The 16,732-nt window shown below is 39.2% G+C and overlaps 1 protein-coding gene across 1 annotated transcript in view; it reads left to right on the plus strand.

Moving 5' to 3' along the window:
• The first annotated feature begins 7,891 nt into the window (after positions 1–7,891).
• The window catches only part of LOC140937485 (intermembrane lipid transfer protein VPS13A-like), a 110,677-nt gene continuing 101,836 nt past the window's right edge, over positions 7,892–16,732 (plus strand). The window contains exons 1-7 of the mRNA XM_073387052.1: positions 7,892–8,092; positions 8,185–8,228; positions 10,347–10,389; positions 13,739–13,834; positions 15,051–15,164; positions 15,531–15,601; positions 15,974–16,012. Coding sequence (XP_073243153.1) covers positions 7,993–8,092; positions 8,185–8,228; positions 10,347–10,389; positions 13,739–13,834; positions 15,051–15,164; positions 15,531–15,601; positions 15,974–16,012 — 507 coding nt within the window. The 5' untranslated portion in view covers positions 7,892–7,992. The remainder of the gene's footprint in view (positions 8,093–8,184; positions 8,229–10,346; positions 10,390–13,738; positions 13,835–15,050; positions 15,165–15,530; positions 15,602–15,973; positions 16,013–16,732) is intronic.

Here is a 16,732-nt window from a genome sequence, read left to right on the forward strand (position 1 = left end):
CGCTTTACAATTCAGTTTGTTGCACGATTTGTGTATCATAGCCTTGACCGTTTATGAATTATGAATAATTTTTGGCATGAGTGAAAGGAAGAACGCAAGGGAGCCAAGTGTTTTTATGCTCTGCACATGTTACGTCTATGGGAAAAAAACATATAACGCATAAAACCCGAAATTATCCAATTGGTGCAAAATCATCGAGCTACCTGTACACACGAGGAACTAGTTGCTTACCATTTACAAAAAGTTTCCGGAAAGTTTGGCTGAAAAATAAATGGAACAGTCTTTTCCTGTCGTTACAGCGAAGAGTTTCCGTGAGCAACGGAAATTGTGAAAAGGTGGTCCCGTTTTTCTAGCCTGTGAACAGGCCTTCTGTTTGGGGAAAGGGTGAATTTTTTTTTCACCCTTTCCCCAAACAGAGAGCTTGTTCACAGGCTTTGTTTTTCGGACGGAAAGTTCTAAACGGAAGTTCGTGTTACATTTCTTGAAACCCATCTCTGATACCAGTCTTAGGCTGTCGTGGCCGTTTTTTGGATTTCAGTGCAACGATATCTTTTTTGCCAATTGCCCAAACCGTGAACCGACCGGTTGCCCATGTTAATGATAAACAACCATTAAGTTATGGGCGCACTCTGTCTGGCTAATTGCTCGATTGTCTTTCACACTCTATGGATTTCAGACAAAGCAAGCAAAGCAATTAGTCATGTTTAAGTTGGAGATGACTTCGTCACTTACTTCAGCTGAGTGACGACAAGATTCGAAATTGGGTTTAACTTTCGGCTAGGCTAGTTTTTTCACTTTGCTGGTTCTCTGTACATGAAGAGGAAAGCGCAGCAGATATCGAATGCAGCAGCATATCGTTCGCATCACGATATGTGGAATAGCGAAACAATACCAAGGTAAAATTACATCTCAAGAGGCTCCATTTGGTCACAGTTGATGAATTTTGATGATTAATGAAAGTAGAGTTAGCAGAGTAGGGCCATTCTACATACATACTAATTTCGATTCACAATTGGCTCCGAAGCATGGGAGAATAGAACAGAAGAAACTTACATTCTCTCTGAACATCAAGGAGATTTGTCTTCTTTTATTCCGCAAGCCTCTTAACCAAGTATGAATTTTATAACAGGTCAATTTTCAAGAGGGAACCTGCTTGACAGGCTCACAGACGCTGGAAGCGAAAGGCAGCTAGGGTGCGTTCCGTTGGATGATCCAGAACAGGATCAGTGATCCAAGATCACTCGGATCATGGTAGATCAAATGAACCAATGAATCCTTGTACAGAGTGGATTCATCGGTTCATTTGATCTACCATGATCCAAGTGATCTCGGATCACTGATCCTATTTTGAAAGAATAATGAATTAACCAACAATACTTCGCGCGCTTATCTAAAGAAATGAACAATCGATTAAGGTGGCTCGATTGCAGGATTCCTTTTATGGCCAATACCTCCCAAGTTTGAGCATTAGCTACGTCGCCATTTACAAATATACGGGAGAATGATTACCACGGCTATAAGCAATGTTATGTTGAAATCGGAGTCGTCGTACCAACGAAATGACGTCATTATCTATTTTACAGCCGTATTTCTCTGCGCTGGGAGTTTTTTTTTTCCACAATCGGTCACGGAAGCTTGTTCCCCCAATACCTACCCCAATGTTCGAGAAGTCTTAACAAAATCCAATATATAGCTTAAGCAAGGACTAAAAGCGAAGCTCTCGATAATATTTATAGTTTGCTCAAACAAAATATATAACCGTGTTATGCTAAGCGGCGAAGGAAACGGGAACGGTGAAAAAACAACAATAGGTCTAATTAGCGAAAGAGCAAAGTTGCACGTCAGCACACTTTTCGTACATTTCTTTGCCGTTGTCTTGCACGACTACAACGTGAAACTTCCAGAACCTTCCTGGTTACTCGTTTTGTGGAGGAAATGTCGTACGTGTTCTTGTTAATTTTCTTTTTCACTGCCGCTCATTTTCACCTTGGTAGCCGCTACAAAATTTCCATGTTGTTCTTCTAACAAAAAAAGGTCCCCTTTGTCTTTTATGTCTCGCTCTATCTAGCTGTCTGTCGCTCTTTTTCTCGTTGAGCTTCGCTGGCCTGTCGTCTACTTTCTCTTTTTGTCTTTCTCTCTTTCTCTTATTCCAAATTTGTGGACATGACAATTAATCTGAGCTTAATACTTTAGACAACACAGATACAGAAACAATTTCCGCTTTTTTCCCCGCTTTTTCCGATTTACTCTTTAGTTGTCTCTGCTTCCCAAGACGCGGGTGGCTATGCGATTTCCCGCCAAAATAACCTCAAGTTGCCATACCGGTATATTGATTGACTTATTTTACATCGGTATTGCTGTGGTACGGACGGACGGACGGTCGGGCGGGCGTACCGTCACGTGACTACCAAAATGGTTACCAAATTTTCTTACCCATGGTGTCCGCTTCGTGTGCTTCGAGCGCGGGAGAGCTCAGCCATGACAGCGTTTTCGGGATATTTTGGGATGAAATGTTACTGGGTAGGAATATAATAAAACTGGAAAACGAAGCGCTTTTGACATGTAATTTCATCTCATAGTAGTTTCATTTTAAAAATTGTGTCAAGGTCACGAGGACAGTTTTAGCCTATTGCTAGAAAGAAGAAGACTAGTACCCCGTCGCCCTGGGGGCTTGTATGCAGAGGGCTTATTAAAGGAAATGTTTTTTGTTTCCAATTCTGGGGTGGGACTTATATTCGAATAGGATAATTCTTTGGAATTCTAAGGCCTATCAGTATAATGCCGAGTCCTGACGTAATCACTAACGGATCGAAACGTCTTAGAACAACGTTACTATGCAATGATCATGGCACAATTTTATGTTGCCTTATTAAAACTCACATCGAGACGCTGTTTTTGTTTTTGTTTTGCTTGTTTTTTTTAGATAATATCTTTATTTTTAGAGTATTCATGTGTATTAATGTCATTGTTGATTATGCGCACTCCTTCGAATAAACGACCCCCTTTTAGCCGAAATTCCAAATAAGAGCCGGGCAAGCTCTTAAAGATATAACAAATAGTAATCATAGATTAAAGAGTGCGTTCGAACTAGATTATCTTTTAATAGTATATGTCCTCCGAAAATACATCTTTTCAAAAACGCTCTACACGGGTGGACACTTTTGAAAACGCCGTTTTGCTGCACTCGTATGGATGAATGAAAACAGAGGTTTTTGAAAAAGGTTAAGTCGCGGTGTTGGATATCAGTAAATACGCATGCTCCCTTAGGAAAATGATACCGTGTTCAGTGACTATTGCTTTTTTATGTGGACAGGTAAAAACGATCCAAAAACGTAACGTGAGAGGACGCTGATTTTTTTTTTAAAACGGAGAAGAAATTAAGTCTCCTATTTCATACATAAACGGATGCTGGTGGATGGGGCCTGATAGGGACCTCACGATCCTTCTTGAAAACGTCGCTGAAAAATAGACTGCGCATCCTTTCACTTTTTTTCGCGATTATTCCAAGGGGCTCAGTTACTTGAAAGAAGGGAATTTAGTTTGGAGCTGAAGAGAAGGGACCGCGCCCAAGTTCTGAGAGAGATGGTAGAATTTATCGCCTAGCCGTTCCTGTTCCCAAGTAAACTTAAAATTTGGTCACTTCACGTCGTAGTTGTGCAGGGACTGCAACGAAATGTGCAAAAATAAACAACTAAAAATTTACCAGAATGTATTAGAAACTGTTAAGATTACGGAACGTATTTAAGACTTTCAAGGACTAAATTTTTATGTAATAATAGAGTATAGAGTGATCAGTTAATTTTACTGTTGCAACTTCAATTATACACCACCCCTTAATTTTTTAATTGTAAATAACGTAATTTAATTTGTTTTTAATCTAATTTAAGAGGGAACAGCCACCTCATTATTATTGTTATTGTTGTTATTATTATTATTATTATTATTATTATTATTATTATTATTATTATTATCATTGCTTCTATTTTATTTACGCTCGTAAAATTTATTTGCGTACGCACGTAAAAATTGAGCGGCAATGGCAATCCACCTTAAAGGACTAGGTTTAGGTCCCATCCACACGTCCGAGTTTTTTTTTTTTGGAAACGGAGATTTCTTCCGCGTTTTAGCCTTCTGTCCACAAGTAAACGGCATTTTATTTAGGGCACCAAAACACAGGTTTTCATAAACGGTCCCTGAGTCGATTTCGAAAACGCCAACTCCTCGTTTACGTATGTGATGTGGGCGGACGAAAACGGAGGATTTCGAATACCATGATATCATACATGATATACGGTCATGGACGGTCATTCCAAAAGTGAAGCGTTAGAAATATTTAATATAAATTAGAAAAATATTATTGCTCGATTTCTTTTCTTAAACCGGCCACCAATAGAGAGGAGAAGACGTTACGTCACGTTGCCATGGTAGCAAAATTTCTGGATGACAACAAACCGAAAACGTCACTTAAAAAGTGAATTCGCACTGTTTCACACTTCATCGATTTTATTCAATTTCATTTTATTTGTCAAATAATGGCGAAATTTCTGGGGTCGAATCCGAAAGGACGGTATCTAAGTTTACAAAAAGGAAAAGAAAATTTTTATGTTGTGTTCACTTGCTCCATCAAGCTGGCGCATGAAATAAGGAAGATCATGTCGCAGCCGTGCAACGAGGACTAAGAAATGTACAAAAACGCGTGATGCACGTGCAAAGTTGTTGTTTTGCCAATCTAATCCTAATGCTTTTTTGCCATTTTCGTTGCCGTCGACATCGTCTTTGCTGAAGCTCCCTATTGTCGTCATCCAAAAAATTGTTACCATGGTAACGTGACGTCACACTTCTCCTCTCTATTGCTCAATGATTTAGGATTTTTAGCTAAATGGTCACGTGACATACCACGTGAGTTATTAACACAATATTTATACTTTGAAACGTTAAGGACGATGAGTTCTTTATGGGTGCCAATTTGATTGAACTATGCCAAAGTTATAGCCAATAATTCATTTTCCATAGGTAAACCACTTAGTTCCAGGCCTTAACCTACTTAAGTTGTTTTTTGAAAACGGATGAATTCAACTCCTAGAGAGTTCGCCTATATTTGACAAGGTAAGTGAGTTGTAATAATCGCTATAAAAACGCTGATTCAAAGTGTCTCTATCCCTTGTAAAGTCAGTCAAAAATGGCTGTCCGATTGCAAGTTTTGTGGCTTTGACACGATCGACAGGGGTAAGTCCTATACCCTGGCGCTTCAATTGTCATCTCATTGTCTTCCCTTACAAATCAGGCCAAAATTGACGATTTTCATATTTTTATTAATATCTCTGCAGGTATTTACAGCAGTGTTTTAAGCTATATCCCATTTGAAAGAGGGATAAATTAGCTCTATAAAAAACAGTAATTGTTCTCCATACATTCAATACAGTTTTCAAAAAAAAATTCAAAAGTGAAAAAAGTTGCATAATTTATGCAAAAACATTCAAGATGGACGCCATTTAGTACAAAATAAAGTGTCCTTGGAGGATATGTTAAAAATGAATCTGTTGCTTTATTTCCAGGCCAACTGCAAGCCAAATTTCCCTGAAAAGAAGCAAATATTCAATTTTTTAGATATTTTTTTTCAACGTCTACTCAAAGTAAAAAAAATTGAAAAAAAAATTTTTTTTCAAAAAAAATTTTTGGGGGGGTAGGGTGTAGGAGTTACATAAAAATGATCCAAGAAGCCCTTCTAAACCCCAAATGACTATAAATGCTGATAAAAAAAGAAAAATGTTTCCGGAAAAAGATTAAAAAAAAAAAACCACCACCACCCCTGCCAGCATCTGGCAAGCTACTGAAAAGGTTGTTGAATGTATTCTACAATAGAAAATAAAAAAAAGTGCAATAAATAATGTATTTAGATCTTTATATCTGTGATGTTTGCGTATCTAAAGGGGTGTTGCGTCATCAGCTTATTTAAAAATGATACAAATACTTAGATACTCCCTGATCTAATTCAGGACTTTTTCAGGCTTCTTTACGCAATTGCATAAATTGCGTTCACTGCAACGTTCATTTCTTCACTTTCAATAATGCAGATCTCGGCGTAATTCTTCAAACCTGGCTCAGCCCCATGGAAGGAACAGGCCTTGCTCGACTTTTCGTTATATTACTTACCGTAATTCCTTTACAAAGCGCCCACGCCCTAACAGCGCTATCCCCCGCCAAGAAGCGCCTATCCCCTAGACCATAATATGATCTCGAATATGCGCCCCGCTTCCCTCTCCCTCACTTTCTTATGGTGGGGAATATGGAGATCTGCAAATCATTGATGTGGATGATCTCGAGGATAAATAATGAGATATGTGTGCTGAGTTTTTAAGAGAACTACTGTTTGCTCGATTACAGCTACTGCTTTAACAATCAAAACACCATAAATACTAACTTAACGTTTCTATTGAAGATTAAGCAGCGACAAAGTTACACTTCGTTGAAAGGAAAACTTAATAAGCGCCCCTCTCGATTGAGTACCCTAGCCTTTATCCAATAAGCGCCCCTCCTCTTAGTGGTAATTTCAAATAAGCACCAGGGCGCTTTTTCAAGGAAATACGGAAATGCCTTTTTTTCCACCGTATATTGCACTGCTGGAAATTAATTTTAAACTGTAAAAAGCTTGACAGGGTTCAAACTTTGCGCAACAACTCCCAACAACACGCAACAACATGCTACAGGGTGTGCAAACGAACGCAACATGCAACATCTAACAATGTTGGGAGTTGTTGGCCGACAATGTTGCGTCCGTTTGCTCGGGGTTTTAATTTTAATGGAACGGAAGTACTGTAATGCGAGCCAGCTAGAAGGGGAATATAGTTCTTAATTATTCCTCGAGCCCGAATGGGCTTTGAGTCAATAGCCCATGAGGCCGAAGGCCAAATAGGCTATTGACTCAGAGGCCATGAGGTCGAGAGGAATAATTGTTTTAGTGAAATCCAACTAGTTGGTCAAAATATCGAGACAAACAACTTTAGCTAGTTAAAGCAAGAATTTAATCCTTTTTTGCAGCCAAAAATCCGGCGCTTTTCGCTACTAGTGGGCTATAACATATAGCCTAGTAGTAGCTCAACCAATAAAAACGCAGCATTGATAATAGACCACTAATCGGATATATCGATAGCTTGTCGTTTCGCATCGATTTTTTTTTATCGTAAGCCATCCCTTATTTGAGTAAAAATGTAACCAAAAAATCCACTTGATGAAAAATTGGAGCAAAAATTTTCCAGCCGGCATTGTATGATTGCTGCGTCACGTAACTAACTGCGAAGAAAAGAGAAACCGGTTGTTCTTTCATGTTACGCTTGCGCCAAATAGATATATCCTTCATGTAATAGTAATAGTAATCTCCCTGTGTATACACACAGGTAGCCCAAGCTCAAAATATGAGCATCGGCGAGCATCTTCATTGTTGCTTAACATTCAAAATATAAGGATTCGTATGGGAAAAAAACCTATCGTTTCTGTAACCTACGAAATGAAAGGATTTAAATAAAAAACAGCTTAATTTACTTAAAATGTGTGTTACGTCTCTCCTGTGTGGTCCACGGGGCGATTTATGGCCCTTTTACGGGTTTTTATGTGAACGGTTTTCTCTCTGGGGTTCACCTGATATTAACATAAAAACCCTTAAAACGGCCATAAATTGGCCCGTGGACCACACAGGAGAGACGTAACACACATTTTAAGTAAGGTAAGCTGATTTTTATTGAAATCCTTTCATTTCGTAGGTTACAGAAACGATAGGTTTTTTCTCGGTACAAATCCTTATATTTTGAATCATATTTCGAGCTTGGGCTACCTGTGGTATACCCAAACCGTAGTATGCGGTAGCTAGTATGTGTATCGCGGGCTCAAGTTCGAATCGTATGACCCGCGCAGAATTTTGTGGTGGGCTTACTTCCCTTCCAAATCTTCACTGGTTCATATTTTTGCTCTGAAAATGAATGACTTCTTGTAGCTATCATGGTGTTCGAGTCGTACGTGGTCGATCTTCTAAATAAGTTCGCCGGCCAGTACTTGGAGAATCTAGATTCATCGCAGCTAAGAATTGGGATTTGGGGAGGTGGGTCGATCGTAGCGGGAGTTGTACGAGCTTTTGTGTGGATCGCGTTTTGAATCTACTGATTTTAAAACAATGTATGTTGACGTTTACAGGAGATGTCCAACTGGAAAACTTGATCTTAAAGGAAAGCGCTTTGGTGAGTTTGTTTGTGCAATTTGCTTGTGTGGCGAGGTCGTGGTCTGTTTCCTTACGAAACCTACATGTACATGTAATTTGCAGCAGCCACAATAGTTGTGTCTGTGGTCGTGTTACACCGTTTGTTGGGGAGTCCAATAAAAAGTAGAAAAAATAGCAAAATCGCCTGGACAATAAACAATGAAGTTATTAAACCTCACTAATAAGTTAAGTGGTTGCAGTGTAAGAAGTTCTGAATGACATGGCTTTTATTTACAACGCTTGGTTATTACGGCAGTTATTACAGGGCTTTAATTTGTCTATGATTGGGAATACGGACATAACGACCAGATCTTACAAAGAAACTGTGACACTTTGTATAAACTTCTCTGTTAATTTTAATGTAGCTATTTTTTTTTGGCAGGTTAATAATGGTAGAAATTACTGCTCAGATAATTATATACTCGTCAAAGCTATCGCTACATAAACTCGAGACCTTCTGCTTCAATAAATAATGAGTAATAAGCAAGCTTGCAACCTGTTATTTTGATACTGATACTGAAAAGAGCAGAGGCGTGAAAAACAGGTATATTCACAAGTTAATTTCACTTTCAAAATGGCTGAAATTAATGTGAATTTTAATGAGGTTAGTCATTAAAATGGAAAAATATTTAATTATAGTAATGATATCACTATAATTATAAAAATTACTGCAAAACTAATATTGCAAAACATTTCTGCCTTACTTTGTCTGTGAAGTGAGTGACACTGACGAATATTGTTTTATCTCAATTTTTGCTCCTATTTTGAAGCTACTGGCTGGTCCAAATTTATTTAGAGTTCTCTGTAAAATACTTAAAAAAAAACAGATTAAGCTTGTCACTTGATGACGCCATTAATTGTGGATACCGACAGTTGTATGAATTTAATGAAATACACAGAAATCTATACCATAAATGAGCTAGTTGATGCCCCATCTCAAATAACAATAACATCTCTTGTCTAATAAGGGGCTGACCATTTGACTCTTAAGGGGGGGGGGGGTTGATTGTGAAAAAAAATTTCCTGCAAGCGCTTGTCAGAAGAAAAAAATTGCATACAGCACAAATGTAATAGAAAGCTTATGGGAAAAAAAGGGAAAAAAATATCCTGCCCACCAGATTGCTAGAAAAAAAATTCTTGATGACCAGAAATCACCCACCCCCCCCCCCATCAAGAGTTAAATGGTCGGCCCCTAAATGCTCCCCTCGTGCTTTCAAGTTTGTCATTAGACACCCTTCTCTTATAAACACCTCCTGTCTAATAGATGTCCCCCATGACGATTACTCCAAAAGGAGCAAAATCATTCAATTAAGTCAGTTTCTTGCTTGAACAAAAAGGGTTCGCCCGTTGCATGTTGTGCAGTGCCAATTTCAGATTAAGGATAGGCTAACAATGATGGCACAATGAGCCTGAATGATTGTCAAATTTTTAAACCTCAGCTTCACAAGGCCTCACAAATTTATTCATTAATTGTCTTTCCTATCAGCTGTAATAATTTTTTTATTGTTTAAATGTAGTTTTTTTTTTGCTAACCGCCAAATGTAGTTTTTTCTTTGCTAACCGCCGCCCGGTTAGCTCAACGGGATGAGCTCCGGTGTGCTGAGCGGGAGGCCGTAGGTTCAAACAGCGGCCGGGCCAACACTCAGTGTCTTTAAGTAACTGAGGAGAAAGTGCTGCCTAATTTTTAATAATTTCTGCAAACGGTTTGACTTTCTAGTCTTCTTGGATTAGGATGATAAACCATAGGCCCCGTCTCACAAGCCCTTGCACATGTGGTAAAAAAATCTGTGGGACGTTAAAGAACCCACACACTCTTTGTAAAGAGTAGGGCATGTAGTGCCCGGTGTAATGGTCTATCTCACTTTCACATTCATGTATGGGGGCATTGTTACTCATTCCTTCATTACTTGTAAACTCCACCCTAAGCAGTCTGGCAAAGTCCCCCAACCAGTGTTGTAAATTATCCCTGAAAAGCCCAAGGGGAGTGGATCATATGATACTTACATTTACATATTTACATGTTCTGCTGGAGGCAACCAACACTTAATGTGAATATTATTTCTATCACTTCCTCATGTTTACATGTAATTTATTATAGGATGATCTTGATTTGCCTGTCAAGGTTCTTCGTGGCCACCTAGGTAAGAGTCTTTAACAATAGAATGTGTTCTGGGCATATTCAGTCAAACCTTTCCACAATGGTCGCACCTTGGGGACAGAAGAAAGTGGCCATTGTAGAGAGGTTTAAACAAGAGTCAATGTACAGACTGTCTGCCTAAAAAAACGGTGTCCATTGTTGAGAGGTGGCCATTAGTGGAGGTTAGACTGTACATTTTAATGGGTAATAGATTGGTGTTACAGGTGGTTGATGGGAAAGATTATGATCAGATCTGGAAATACAGCATGCTTCAGGGGCTGTTAACATAGAAGGAGGAAGACTTAAGCACCAGGAAGATCCTAGAAAAAAGGGAACATCATTTTGTTGGGTTTACATGCAGAAATTGTGGTCCATGTTGTTACCAACTAGAGAAGGAATTAAAGATGGTGGGCAACAATAATATACATTTTTACAATTTTTGCCTTTCTGCTTTTTTCAGTGGCATTAATAACTACCTTTCAGCAGCAGCTGGCAGTTCTTTCTAGTTGGTAATGCCAAACTAAATGCTCGCCCTGGTGATAGGATTATCCTCCCTCCATGTAAACAGCCCCTCAGAACTGTTGTGGCTACAAAATTGCATTGTCCATTTCAACACATTTCTAGTTGTATGAAACTTGTAGAGTGAAAACCATCATGATTATTTCTTACACTGTAAGTCTTTTTAGATCTGGTACTCAAGGGTTTCAAGTCTGTTGATTATTGCAGTGGAGGGGATAGACAGGGTCAAATAAACCTGTCCTTTTCCATTTCTTCTACACTTATCTCTTAGGGGTAAAGAGATAGACTGGGCAGGTCAGACCCTTCCCTTTCTGTCTCTTTATGCTGCATTATTAGGGTGTTTAAGATACCACAGTGGCAAGGGCAGCAAAAAGGTCACTTAAGAAGTGAATCTGCATGCATTCAATCTGTCTGTCGCGATTATTCCAACTTGCTTTCTTTGTCAAATGCAGGCGAATTCCTCTTGGGTAGAATTCCTAAGAACCATATCCAAGTTCAAAAAGGAAAAAAAAAATTTCACTGTCACTTGTGCACATCCTCCAAAAAATGTGAAACTAGACAATTTTGCCTCATAGTCATGCAGTGACAGCGTAGAAATGTACAAAAAGTGTTCTGCACATGCAAAGTTGTTGTTTTGCTTATTAAACGCATTGCTTTTTGGATAATTATTCTCATTGTCGTTGCCGTCGTAACATCTTAAACTCCTTAGTGGCAAGCGAAAGGTGAGGGGATATACATGTATTTAAAGTCACGTCAGAACCTCCTCCTTAATCTTTCCATTTTCATTACATCTATGAGACTAAACTGTAAGAGAGATTTGGTCTGAGAAGAGTCAGATCCTCCCCTCTCCAATTTCCTTTATGCCACCAGATTAAAAAAAGAGGATAAATATTGACCTGAGAAGTAAGGGGTCAGAGATGTACAATATGAAATTCTCTTTCTACCCAATTCCCTTTAAGGTACTCTTTTGATAGGAGAAGGGGGATAGAGATGGGTCTCAGAGGGGAGGGGATAGACAGAGGTCAAACCCTCCTCTGTCTACTTTACATGGTTTTTTGTCTTTTCTCTGGCCTCTTTGACTGAATCATGCTCATTCAGAAAAAAAAATGTGGTTTCTAGCACTTCATTAAAAATGCTATTCCAGTGAGCCATCTTAGCCTGAGTATCAGGCGTTTCTGGGGAAAAGGGGAAAGATGGAAGCGAAAAAGGGAGAGAGGTGAAGGAGAGAAACGCCTGACACAGATGCTTTTACTGGAGCCTTCCACCCCCACACAGCATGATTCGATACCATCCAATCAAAATCACTTCCGGTCATTAGGTTGTCAGCTTCACGTGTCACAAAGCTCGCCTAAAATAAATCTCACTCAACGGTTTGGCCGAGCTCCGGTGCTTGTGTTGCTACGATTTCGTTTTTTTTTTAAACCTCCAATGAGGAGGTTTTGAATACTTGTAATGTAAAACATTACAGGAATTATAACATGTCTTAAAAATTGTGTTAGTGTAAGATCGCCAACACTCTCGTTCGCAAATAAACGTGCCCCAGAAAATTGTAAATTGCTTTTGTTTACAGAGTTACATCAGGCGCTTGTCTGGCAGCTAAAAAGCTGATGTTATCCCTCGTATCCTCGGGCGGTGGAAAGGAGCTGCAAGAATAAATAGGAAGGTGCGACGGTGAAACACCTATGCCTAGAAATTATCAAGCAGCAGCAAATTCCACCACTTCACGGAGAGCTCGTGAAAGCTGTTACAAGTTTTAAAAAAGTGAGAGCCTATAGCAAAGGTCAATCCCGTTGGCGAAATATGATGGCGCCCGCTTGAGCTTAAGACATTCCAAAAGTGAGAGAATTTTGGAAGAGGAAGCGAACGAATTCCAATCACGTACGCTATCGTAACCGCCACAAGCAAAGTCAAGCTTTTTAAAAGCATTGGTGCTGTCGGCTATCTCAATACATGGCTACCTCGCTCTATTTTCAGTTACAGTAACAATCCCCTTTTAACGGCAGGATGTTGTAAATCAGAACTTAGATATCTGAAACACTGATATCGTCGTCTTTGTCCCGGTCTTTTGAAACCAATACTCAGACATAGTTTCGGCAGAAGCTGGTATATGAGGCTTTTCCATACTCCGAGTACATCTTTCCTTTAAACTACGAGGCCTTGAAAACACAATTCTTGCTCGGATTTTATTTTTATTCCAGGAAAGAACTTGAGAGCGCCCTCTAGAGCCGTTTTGAATTCCTCTCTGCGTCCCCTCTGTCCATAAAAGTATCACATACCGGCAACATGAAATCAAAACATCTATGAAAAATGTCAATTGCTTCTTGCCGATCGCTCTTGCGGTCGGTGACGTCAGGGGGTATTGTGTGTTATCCAATCACTGCCACATCCAGATTTTGGATGTGTCACACGGTTTGCTGAATGGTTTTGTGTCAGGCCTTCCTTTCTCTTCTCCCCCTCCCCCTCCCCCATCTAAAATCTCCTCTCCCCTAGCCCCTTAGGAAGGCCTGATACTCAGGCTAGAGCCATCTATGATAACAAATTTTTAAGAGAAAACTACACTTTACTTAGATGCCAAACAACAACGATAATTTATTTATTAACAAAAAGATAAAGCTTTACTACAGATATTAGATGCCTTGTAAATAGCCATCAAGTTAAGCTAAACTGATGATGTCCCAAATGGTAGAAGGGACGTGGTTATGGGTAGTTCAGGGGTGAATGGGATAATGTGCTCATTTTGATGAGAACATTAAAGATCAACATAAATAAAATAGATAATGCAACAAGCCAAGGTCCTTTTCATCTCAAATGTGTAATAACTATAATCATTGCAGGAAAGCTAGTGCTAAAGATTCCTTGGAAGAATCTGTATTCTGAGCCTGTTGTGGCCCAAATAGATGGCCTCTATTTACTTGTTAGACCAAATACTGGTAAGTATTGATATATAGTATGTGACAGCTAGCATCCTTCAATTCCTGTAGAGTGTAAAGGTTTTAGTGTCATTAGGTAGCATTAAACCAGCTCACATGCAAATTTGCTGGAAAGAGAAGAAAGATCTGAAACAGGGTTGTCATTAAAAGGCGAGGGCCGGGGATTTTCCCCAGCTACTATGAACATGGCCCCTGGCTACTTTCAAAGGAGAATAAAAGAAAAATAGACCCAACAGAAACCCCTAGCTATTTGATTCCCTGCCTCCTTGTTGTATTTACCCTGCAACTTGAAATCTTAGTGACAACCCTGGTATAAAAAAATATGTCACAATGAAAAATTGAATCCTTACACAGAAATAATTTTGCATATATACAGCTGTGGTTAAGTAGCGTTGAACCCACCCCCACAGAACAACGGTCAAACCTCTCCGAAAGTGACCACTCAAAATACAAAGGTGTAGTGGTTGTTTAGAGGGGTGGCCGCTCATAAGAGGCAAACAATAGGGCTCTTTAAGAGGAAAATTAACTGCATACCATTTTTTCTTAACACCTTTAAGGTCCCAAAAGTAACCAACATCAATATCCTCCCAACAATATCGAAAACATGCAGTGTAATCAAGAGAAAACCTGTTGAGAATTAATAAAGTGATCACCAATGGGAAAATGCTTTGATCTTTTATTAATTTCTCTTAACAAATTCTTCATGGAAATATATGGGCTTCAGTATGGAGAATTTTGAACTTGGATATTGGGGCTTATTTGAAAGGGTTAACAAAATTATGTGAAGTCCCTTTTTACACTCCGAGTTGCGCAGTACATACATTGTACAGTGAACATAGAGATGAGACAATAATAATTATGTTTTTAAGTGGACCTTTAGAGGACTAGCCTGTTAGCAAGTGGGAGATGCTTTATACGATTGTTTTCCAATTTACTTTAGACATAAACTCTGAAAATTTTGGTGCTTTTAAAGCGTTTCTTGAATGGTAGTTTCTTATTGGAGGTGGTCATTACATTAAGGTGGTACAGTGTAATTGACTTTACCTCTATAGTGGGGGTCAATCATGTGGAAAGTCTGTTGGTGAACCAGTAGACTACAACAGTGAGCGTACGTGTACATGTACATGTGCCTTCCAAAGACTGCTGTACTGCCCGTGTCTGCAAGTTCCTCTTTTTGAACTTTGCGTTAACTTATTGACTGTTACTTTTTCTTAAGTTGTTAGATACAATGAGGAGAAAGAGAAAAAGGCTGAACAGGAGAAGAAGCAAAGACAGTTGGAAGCAATTGAGCTGGCAAGGAAACTAGAGGAGGAAGAGAAGAAGAAAAATGGTGCAGTACTTCTTCATTCCTTAACTTATTTTAATAATGCCCCAAGTTAATGTTGCCTTCATGAGGAATAAGAGACTTGGTGTCCGTGGTCAATATGGGAAGGGTTTGTGGAAAGGGAAACTCATTTAAACACCATTACGTTAATTGTGGTTTAATGCAAATTTTTGGGAATTGTTCTGAAACATATGAGGCACTACCTGAAAATGTATAGCCTGTGCAAACGTCACAGATGTAATTTTAACCTCAATTAGTAACATCTTTGACACAGTGCTGATATCCTTGTTCTTTGCCCTAATGTACTCAACAAATTACTGAAGTGTGTTGAATGGTTGAAGCATTTTGAATTTTGTTGTTTATTACTTTCAGCTCCCCAGAAAGATGAAAAGTCTGACAGCTTTGTAGAGAAGTTAGCCATGCAGATTGTGAAGAACCTTCAGGTACATGTTAACGTAGTGGGTTTAGATTTGGGGTTACTTGCTTTTCATAATTTTGAGATTTGGGGTCTTCTCGCAGTTTAGTTTTACCTCACCTAGTGTTGAGGAAGCTGTGACATTAACAATGCAAAAATAATGTACCTAAGCTACATGTAAGTGTTCACGCTACTTGGGTTAATATTATGTGTTTCTTAATATATTAGTTTATGTCTTCATATTCTGAGGTACCCCTCAAACATTTCAGTGGTTTAATATAGCTCCCAGTCGTTCAAAAACTTGAGCTCTCTAGTATAAATCACCATCCACTGATAAGTATCAGGAAGGGCAGTATTATGTCAGTTGATCACTTTCTAAGATAGCAGTTTTGCTTTGCAGGTCTCTGTATGCAACATTCATGTTCGTTATGAGGACTCTGTAAGTGCAACACAATAAGTAGTACTGTATGCTTATCCAGCTAAATTAACATCTCCCCTAGATAGGAGTACTGTTGGTGTTTTAGTAGGCTCATCACGTTTATATAGTCATCATTAGAATTAAAATACATCTAGGTGTTGTAGCATCAGTTGATGGCATTAGCCTCTGGCTGCTGCCCTGGTTCATCAAGTATATTGCAATGTCAGAAGTCACCTTTCATGATGAGGTAAAGGGGAAAGGTGCACATGAGCCAAAGGCCCAAACAGCCAGAGCTTATCCTGGTTTTCTTAGTATGAAGCATGCCCAGGAGTATATTGCTACTCCCCCTCGGATGGAATACTAGTCCATCACAGGGTCACCCCCCAGCAGTATGTTGCGGGTACCCATCTATACACCTGGGTGAAGAGCAACAAAGTGGAGTATAGTTTGTTGTCTAAGGAAACAACATGATGGACAAAGCTTGAACGCCAGACCTCCAGATCTGGAGTTTGAAGTGTTGATCTCTCGGCCACACAAACCTCCTTCATGATGAGATTGTCTGTAAAAACTCGTACTGCAAGCAATGTTACCAACAATCCTACTCAGAACTACTTTTGTATCTGACCATGGAACCTGTCTGCACTGCACAGGCCAGTTGCCAATAACCATTATGTTCATCCAGTGTGTAAAATACTATTCTGTCTTTCGACAGCTGTGTTATTCCTTACGAATTTGTGTAAT

The sequence above is a fragment of the Porites lutea genome, chromosome 5 (assembly GCF_958299795.1).
Source record: "Porites lutea chromosome 5, jaPorLute2.1, whole genome shotgun sequence".
Classification (NCBI taxonomy): Eukaryota; Metazoa; Cnidaria; class Anthozoa; order Scleractinia; family Poritidae; genus Porites; species Porites lutea.